The following is a 9,388-nucleotide window of genomic DNA, read 5'->3' on the forward strand; positions in this document are numbered from 1 at the left end:
CTGGTAATGTTATTTCTCTCTCGACTTGTTTTCCCTTTTGCTCTGCTTCAAGTTAAGGGTCTGACCTCCCCTTCTCCAGGATGGAGGGGATGAGTCAATCCCAGGCAGAGGGAGTCTTCTCTCAAAATGGATGCCTGAAGGACGTTTGGAAGTCACTGTGATGTGAAGGGAAGAGGAGGAGGAGGAGGAGGAGGAGGAGGAGAGGGCGCCCCCTGCTGCCTGCCCAGGACTCCGGCTCACCTCCTTGATGACCTTCCCTCCTCGGTGGATGGTGCTGTTGTTGACCATGTCCACGATGGCCACGCCAAGGTTGCAGCGGATCCCGAAGGAGATGCAGAAGCCCAGGCCGCTCATGATGGCGATGATGTACCTCCGCGGGAGGCCGAAGCAGGTGCAGTCGCAGAGGGGCGCCTTCTTCTCGGGGACCTCCAAGGGCTTCCCATCCTCCGTCAGCTCGATGTTGTCTCCGCTCTTCTGCTTCTTCTCCAGGACCCTGTTCGAGGAAAGAGCTCAGTCAAGGGAGGCCCAAAAAAGAAGGATCCCGGGAGGTTACTCTAGTTCCCTAACAGTCCTGCCTGAATCCGCACTGCAGAAATAGTCCGGGTTGAGCCCAATTTCACTGCCGTGGCTCAATGCTATGGAATTCTCCTCTTCCCAGAATTCCATAGCATTGAACCATGGCAGTGAAAGTGGGATCAACACGGATTATTTCTGCAGCGTGGCTGCTGTCCTTGTATTTTTCAAGACAGTTCAGAACACCTCTTAGACCTCATAGGAGCCTCTGGGCATGTACAGAAAGCATTTTCTCACCAGACGCAAATGTGTTTTATGGCATGCTTTGAGACCCATCTCACACAAACACAGAGACATCCTGAAAATGAAGAGAGTGTCGCAAGCGGCGGAAGGAAATGTCACTCCGTTTTATTTTATTTTATTTCGTTCCTCCTGGGGACATTGAAAGGCAAGAGGCGCTTTTGAGGACTGCAGAGGCGCCATATTGGCGAGCTCCAAGGAGAATAGATGTCAGGTTGTTTCATATATATATGATATATATATATATATATATATATATATGCAACCGTTGTCTTTGGGAAACGTTTGAATTTGATGTGGTTAATTATAGGGCAGTCCCTTGACTGAAGTGGAGAAAACAGTGGGCAAACTCCTTGAGAAGGGAGAAATCATCTGTTTGCAAAGATGAGGGTTTGGTTGGGTGTTTTTTTCCTGAGCTCAAAATGGCTGTCTCTCCTGCCTTTCCCAGCCAAGTCAAACCAGTCCTGCACTTCAGCTACATCACGATCTGCAAACATATATTTTCCAAACACACTGAAAGCGGGATGTTTCCAAAGGTCCCGAGGAACACTAACAACTCAACCTCTCCTCAATTATTTGGAAATAAACCCGTTGAGTTCTATGGCATTTCCTCCTCTTAGGTTTTTGTGCTGAGGCTGGGAAGCTAAATGGACTTCTTTCGTTCTGGTTGAATGATTAGTACTTAGACCAAGGCTCCACTAATTTCCCTGTGAGATGGGAAACATACAGGCATTTTAAACCGATAAAATCCCATTGTTAAAGCCTTGCTTGACTAATAAAACCCAATTTTTTAAAGCCTTGTTTGACTAATAATAATATAGGGGTTGACACCACACGGTTGTTCGGTCGTATTTATTTGATACAGTAACGACAAAATACACCACTCCTTCTTTCATTCATGTGAGGTCTGTCAGTTGTGTTCCCCTCTCCAAATGTCACAAGTCTTTCCACCACAGGAATATCCTTTTCAGAAACAAAGGCCTGGAAATGTGATCCAAATGTTCCTCAGTTTGACATTTGATGTCTACATTTGCAGAGTACGGACTCTCAATCTAAGGTGAAATGCAGGCGATTTCAATCCCATTTTTATATATATATTCATTTAGGATTGAGGTCGCCTGCTTTGCTTCCTGAATGCCATTCATTACCGCCTGGGACTTTCAGATAAATCTTGTGCCAATTGATAACGAACAGAGCCACCTAATTCGCACATTCCTTTACTAACTGATTTGGGGAATCCAGTTTTCTTTCCACTTGAAGCAACCGATGAAAATAATTGCTCAAGGAATTCTGCCCTTGACTCCAAAAGCAAATCAGAACACCAAGCGACCAATTTCAATCTCATCCACGTAATATCAAAGGCAATAGATACGATTTCCTGAGATACGGGAAAAAAACCCCTCTCCCAACACTCACTCCTCCTTAACGAAAGAAAGCAAGCAAAGAAAGAGATGCTGGACAATAAAAAGCTCAGTGTGGTGCAGAATTAAGGGGAGAAAATTAAGAGTCCTCTTTTCCTTTGAAATTCCGAAACTGGAGGGGAATTAAACCTTAAAATCTGATATATCAATGCAACGTCTGTTTCGAAAATAAAACACAGCTGATACCATTCTTTGGTCGAAGGCAAACTGGAAAATTATTCAGGAAGGAAACAGTGAAATCCAGTGTAAAACACATTCACATTTCCCCCCTTCTCACCCTATTTCCCTTTTCTCCCTCCCCATCCCCATCCATTTGCGTGGTAAATATGTGGGAGGGATTCTTTTTTTTTGGGGGGGGGGGAGAAGGTGAGATAGGGGAATTAGACTCATTGTAAGAGAAATTGTTGCATGTTTTTTGGATTAAAATGGAACAAAACCCTCATTGACGGGTCCTTAAAATGAGGCTGGAACCACCTAATGCTAAGCGCTATCACAAAATTTAGGACATTTTAAGGCAGCTTTGTTTCTTAAAAACTCAAAGGTGACCTTTCTGTGCTGGTATTAACCTGCCATTCTGGCTGAGAACGAGAGAAAGTTGTTGTTGTTAAGAAACTATGTTGAAATGGTGTTGTGGCAACCTTATGTTGTCCTGTTGCGGTGTCAGGAGCTGGACTGCCAAGGGCAAGCGGCTCTTTCATTCAGTGGAAAGACTGCAGTGTGAACCTAGCGCTATTTAATTTAGACCTTCTTTCCCTTTCCCTTTTGCAAGGCATCTTTGCACTGGGCTAAAAATGAGCTTTCAACAGGAGGAGACGTTTCCCTCAATAATCCTTCCTTGTGGTCTCCCTTCTGGGTTGTGTTCCAGATGATCAATTATTTATGCAGCTCCTTGTTTTTCCTTCGTCTGAAGGGCGAGTACACAAGGGAATGGGGACTCCGGGATGAAAACCGTGCTTCTGGGGAGAGGTCTTTTAAAAGACATACATTGAAAAATTGAAATGAAATTTAAAAATCTACCCTCTTTTTTTTCTTCTTAAATGCGAGCAAGGACTGTCTATGTTGCTCTGAATCTGCAGCTACAGGTCCGCAGAAATGAAAGAAAGAATAGCTTAACACTGATGTCATATTTTAGAGGTGTTCTAAGGGCATATTTGCAGGAGTTACAAACGCGTTTAGGAGAAGTGGACAGGTAGATAGATAGATAGATAGATAGATAGATAGATAGATAGATAGATGATAGCTAGCTAGCTATCTATCTAGCTAGCTAGCTAGATAGATAGATAGATAGATAGGAAAGCCAGAAAGACAGATTTAGTGAAATAGCCCAGCTATTTTAGTACTGTCCTGTTAAAATCATAGTCTTGCTTATCCCAATTTGCAACATCCAAAGGGCTTCAAAAAAACCCACCCATACCTTTAAGCCAACTGTTTAGCTAAAATCCCTGCATGAAATGGTCGTCTTAGGAGAAGGGCAACCATGCCTGACTCTTGACTCTCCATTGAAGAGTTCTCCAAAGCCAAGCGAGGTTCCTTACCTGTAGAGTTGCCCAAGCGATTTCCCTGCGAAATTTTTCAGCCCCTCCTTGCCAGGGGTCAGAACCTTTTGTTTCACGGACTCCATCCCTGGCGAGATTTGGACTGGCCTTCGCTGGGTTGACTGGTGCGCCCTTACAAACGGCGAGGGCGGCTCATGTCGGCGTCATGTCCAACTTTTCTCCCCAAAATGGCTGTTGGTGTGTGCATCTAGACGGAGGGTGTGTGTGTGTGTGTTTGTGTGTGTGTGTTTGCCTGCGTGCGTGCGTATGTGTGTGAGTGTGAGTGAGATACAGAGGGGGGAGTGTGCAGGGGAGGAGAGAGAGGGACTCTCTGGACGTGTGTCTGTGTGCAGACCTGACTGTAGCCGAGGAGGAGAAAAACAGCCAGGAGCAGAGGCGGGGAGCGAGTGTCTTCAGGGCTTTCTTAACGGACCAGAAGTCCTGCGCTCAACTGCAAGGTTTCCCCGGAGGCGCAGGGTCTTCCAGCAAAAAGTGCCAGGTCATTGGAACAAAAGGCACAAGAGCCTGGATTGAAAGCCCAGCGGGATCCTGGTTTGGGGTTGATCTTTCTCCTACGTGTAGGAGGTGCGTGGAGGGCAGAAAGTCGTCAGAAGCAGGAGGTTTCGAAAAACAAAACAGGCGGCATAGAAACCTTTCTCAGCCCCCAGCCCCCTCACTCCGATTTAGGCGAATCCCTGCTACTTGGTTGGTGCCATCGACTCTGGAACAGAAGGGGTGTGTGTGACACCTTTTCTGTATTGCACATTTATACCACTACGGAATGAATGAATGAATAAATGAATGAATGAATGAATAAAGTAGGGTTGAGTTGGGGTTTGGCCTCTTCTGCCCAATGCTCTTTCCCACTGGCGCCTTCTGGGGACCCTTCAGCACCACGGACAGCAGCTCAAATCGCCCGGGCGCTCCTGTCTCTTTTCAGCACCAGGGAGAGCTCCCCTCCCATCACAAGCAAGTCAATGGAAGGTGGGTGCCATGGAAACCAAAGAGGAGCCGAGGCATGGTCTGCAGCTCCAGGTTTTCCAGGGAGCAGCCTCCTTCTCCTCCAAGAAATGGGGGCTTACCAGAGGCTGACAATTAACTTTTGGATCCCCATGCCTGGCTCCCATTCCCCCTTCTTCTGACGCATAGGCTGACCCAGTTGCGCAGTGCAAGCGTCCAGGCGCACTTCCACAGGGTTTGCTGCAGTCTAGCGAAAGGAAAGGTTCCTGCCAAGGGAAACTACACCTATAAAGCAATTAAATGGGGGCATGCAGGGAAACAAAGCAGCCATTCATCTGCTTGTTATGAAACCTATAAAATGGATGGGCCTATAGTTCAAGGTTGCATAATTTCTGTCTCTTAAAAAAAATCATATTGAAAATAGGACTATTTGTTTTCCATAAGGTCACCATATTACATGGCCAATGTTATAAGGAAGCGAGCAGAATGAATACTGCTAATGGAAATGAGTCCCACCTCTTCCATCTGAAGGACAAATGTGGGGTGGGGGGGAGATGGAAGAGGCCTCAGAAGGAAGGGTTCAGAAATCTTGTTAGGTCTGCTCAATGTTGGAAGTAGCCCATAGATACTTATTCGGTATTGACTAACTCTACAGCAGTAATTAGTGTGTGTGTGTGTGTGTGTGTGTGTGTGTTTTCCTTATTGCATGTGGTTAAAGTCAATTTCCTATACATTCATATACAAACCACCATAATTCCTATGTTCAAATGTAGTCCCACAATATTCTACAGCAGCAAAGGCAAAATGGCTGGTAACCTGGGGAGATGAAAGTCAGAGGAGACCAAAGGTCTGAAGGGTACCTGAAGGGCTTGTATTTCAGAAGAGCCCCCTCTCACCTTTTATGTTCTCCTTTTCTAATTTAATCTGATGCTACTGATATGGTAGCTTCAGAAAGAGAAAGGATATACCAATGCATGTGACTACTCTGCATTTTTATATTGGTCATTTTAATCATATGGAGATATGGTGTCCACCAACACACTTAATAAAAATGTGCCCCATTGCTATACTCTAAATGCATTGCTTTGCCTGTGATTAGAAGATGTTACTAAGGATGCCCTCTAGTGGAAGGACATTGTTTGATAAGACTTCCTTTAATTTACTGCTGTGACACTGAGTTTTAATTACCATTCACAACCATTTCTCCTCCTTTCAACCAAATTACCACATACGATTACATCAGTATATAAGGCAAATAAAAATAGAATATTATGGCTTTTAAGCAGATGATTTTTTAAAATTTTAGTTATCTGTAGACCTCTGTTACGCTATGTGTCCCCCTGATTCCTGTCAACTCACTGTTCATTGATATTCTATTTTAAGCAATCAATTGATTGATCAATCAAACAATAATTTCAATGTGAAAAGGCATACCACATAATTCTGTTAAACCTAGCTATAGCCTTCAGAATTTAGAACTCTCACCCAGTTAAAGGCATGTATATTTATTTACTGAATGGTTTTATTTTATTGATATGTCCTCCTGTGCTTGTCAATAGAAGAACTGTTCTAAAGGGGAAACATGCCTCCTCGTTTCATAATGTTCTGACACATCACAGAAGGCAACCTAACAGGAACTACATTTTCTTTTGAGTCTTGAGCTTAATATAGTTCATACATGTTTTCTGTTAACAATTATCATAGTGTTTCAAAAACGTTTATACTTGGGTATATTGCAAGCTACTTTGTGAGGGCTATTTGCTTGGAAAATTGGTTATAAATTTCTGAATAATATGATAAGTCTCTCATTTACATAACTTACTATTACCTTTAGATATGAAGGGGAAAAGACAGTAGAGGATGAGGAAGAAAATTATTTTATATATTTGATTTCTACCATTCAGTCCAGCATAACCAGAAGTACTTGACTGTAGATAACTGATCTTGTGCTCATTTTATCAGTTGTCTACCCCAGAGATATTAAGTAGGGGAATATTTCCTTATTTGCACACCAAGCTTTACCTGCTAGGCTACCATAAAAGGCACAGGAAGCAGTCAATGGAAGATATAACAAAAACAAGGCAATGTAACTGAAAATCTCATTATGTTTTAGGAAGACAATTGTGTTTTTATGCATCATGGTGATTTCCCCCCCAAAGTCACTGTAAGAGTGAGGAACAGACCACCGTCATAGTGCTGTTTACTGAGAGAGAGCTATGAATCAGGTCATGATGCAAAAGCTACTGACTGTGATATTGCTACCACTGTTTTCAGGTATTGGTTGGGAGCTGACACAGCTACCTGAAAAGCAACCAACAGGAATGCAGTTCCTAAGGAAGATTCAGAGTTATTTTAGAGTGAGATGACAAAGGAAGGACAATCGTCATGCTTGAAAATGCTGCAATTTGTTCTAATAGTGGGATGATTTTAAGTGAAGCCCCCTACACATCTACAATTTGGTTCACAGGATAAAGGAGGCAAAATCTCAATTCCCAGCAAGAACATGGATTTCATCTGCTATTAGATTTCAAGAATGATACTTATCAGCACTACTTACTCTATAAGTTTTTTTATGTTTTCTAATTAAGATATTTTTACCAATTTAAGATAAATCCAGGAAGTAATTATGGTTACAGTCATAAATCTAAATCAAGCATAGTCTTCGAAGAGTGAAAGTCTGCACCAGCACAGGTGCATTTGATTCCACCATGATACAAGCAGTTGTGCAGGCAGTGGGGCAAGCCCTTTTGCAACCTCTTGTAAAATATTTGGTGCAATATCAGTTGTGCAATACCAATTATATTTTTGCTAATTCTGAAAATGTGCAGCTGTTAGCAGAGTTAACTTCTAGTTGAGGTGAGGAGATCACCGGATGCAAGCGTCATGCAAACTCACCTGGTACTAAGTTCCACTGACTTTAATCAGGCATACTGCTGAGCAGAAATAGTGTCCTTGACAGATCTAACTGAACCTTTTTCATCTAGGGCTGGGAAGTAATTGTCCCCTACATTATTGCAATAACCATTGTACAGAGGTACAACTGGCCCTACTCCTATACTTTTAACACTTGTTAGGACTCTCCAGGGCCCATAGGTGGTGATGGTGGCTCAAGCCACCCCTCTTCTTTTGATATCAAAAGCATAGATTCTGGATGATCTTTCTAGTACCCTGAATGTGAAGGCCATCACTAGGGAATAGCCACACATGTAGACAAGAGGGCAGGAGTTGCAAAGGGGCACCAATGAGCTAGACATTGAGTAGGAGGTGGTGGTGAGACCTCCAACCCCAGAACAAAGAGATTCAAGGCTTGAGAATAACACAGACCTGGAGATCCTGCTTAATATCCCCTCCAGCTTGAAAGTGTATGTTTAATTGCCATCCCTTCACCCCGCTGTTCCCACCTTGGAAAACATATCAAAGCAACTCATACCCATTTCAAAGAACTTTTGGTCAAATCAAACCCCTTGCCTCTGTCCCAAGATGGAATTTCTGGTATAAATATTATGCCTGTTTTATCCATTTCTTTGGCTCAGTTAAATTGCATGCCGAATCCATACCTGTCTGCTTGTCTAAGCACCTCAATAGCTCACCACCTCACTTTGCACTGGGAGTGTTAGAGTCATCTTTTCACCCAGGACATTCCCACAATCTGGACTCAAGATCTATTCAGGTGCAGTATCACTGTTAGTGGAGCCTCATTTCTGTTCCAACCTCACCCCTTTGATTTCCTAGTTCTTATGTACATGTGTGGCTGTATGTGTGTGTGCATGCGTTAATCCCCTTTTAAATTAAATTCAGTTTAATTAGAAGTTTGCCTCTGAAGTTCTGTGTACTCTTGGACCTGGCATACAGTGGGATAGGTCACAGAGGCTATGTTACCCAGCCTCCAGTGCCCTAACATCTGAGTCTAACCTAATTCCCCAAACTTATAATTGTCTGGAGTGTTACCTTTGGACACATCCATCCTTTGGGGTAGGTAACTCAGCATTCCAACAAACAGCAATTTAACATGTGGACACCCCCCACCCCTTTTCTGGTATAAAAATGGTGGTGAGCTGTTCAGGTTACCTACTGATTCTTCCACGGGTTGAGAGCTTCACAGGAGGATCTGGTATGGAACCTGAATTTTAAGCTACAACTCCCAGAATACCCCAACTATCATATATGCTGTCTAGAAGAGTCTGAAAATTTGAATAAAGTATTTTTCTCCTAAAATCTGCACACAGTAATCTTTGACCATGCAATACGCAACCAGTAGTCAGATCTTTACTTAGAAACTTAGGGGCTGTACAGACGGGTGGCATGCAGCTGCCCCTTCTTCAGCCAGATTGGGGCCGCAACAACCTCATGCCATGGCCCTGATCTGGCCTCTGGAGAGGGCAAAAAGGAGCCGCAAAATGCAGCTCCTTTTTGCGCCCTCCAAAGGGCACCATAGCTGCACCGCCACAGCTGTATGGCACCCCTTTGGTGCTGCATCATGATGCTGCATGCTGTCTAGAGTAGCATGCCATGTCAGGGTGCCCTGGGGGGGGGGGGTGGACTATGGCATGCATCATCAAGATGCTGCACCCTGACTCTGCTGCTGGTCTATACAGGTTCTTGGTTAAATTTCACAGCTATTGTTTCAGCTGCATTATCATTAATTATTATGTTTAGTTA

General features: G+C 43.7%; 1 protein-coding gene across 1 annotated transcript in view; it reads right to left on the minus strand.

The window, feature by feature from the left end:
* SLC17A6 (solute carrier family 17 member 6) overlaps positions 1–4,700 on the minus strand; it is a 77,920-nt gene extending 73,220 nt beyond the window's left edge. The window contains exons 1-2 of the mRNA XM_042444920.1: positions 3,770–4,700; positions 241–493 (exon numbers count right to left, since the gene is read on the minus strand). Coding sequence (XP_042300854.1) covers positions 241–493; positions 3,770–3,855 — 339 coding nt within the window. The 5' untranslated portion in view covers positions 3,856–4,700. The remainder of the gene's footprint in view (positions 1–240; positions 494–3,769) is intronic.
* Between the last annotated feature and the right edge of the window lie 4,688 nt (positions 4,701–9,388).

The sequence above is a fragment of the Sceloporus undulatus genome, chromosome 1, assembly GCF_019175285.1.
Source record: "Sceloporus undulatus isolate JIND9_A2432 ecotype Alabama chromosome 1, SceUnd_v1.1, whole genome shotgun sequence".
Lineage (NCBI taxonomy): Eukaryota > Metazoa > Chordata > Lepidosauria > Squamata > Phrynosomatidae > Sceloporus > Sceloporus undulatus.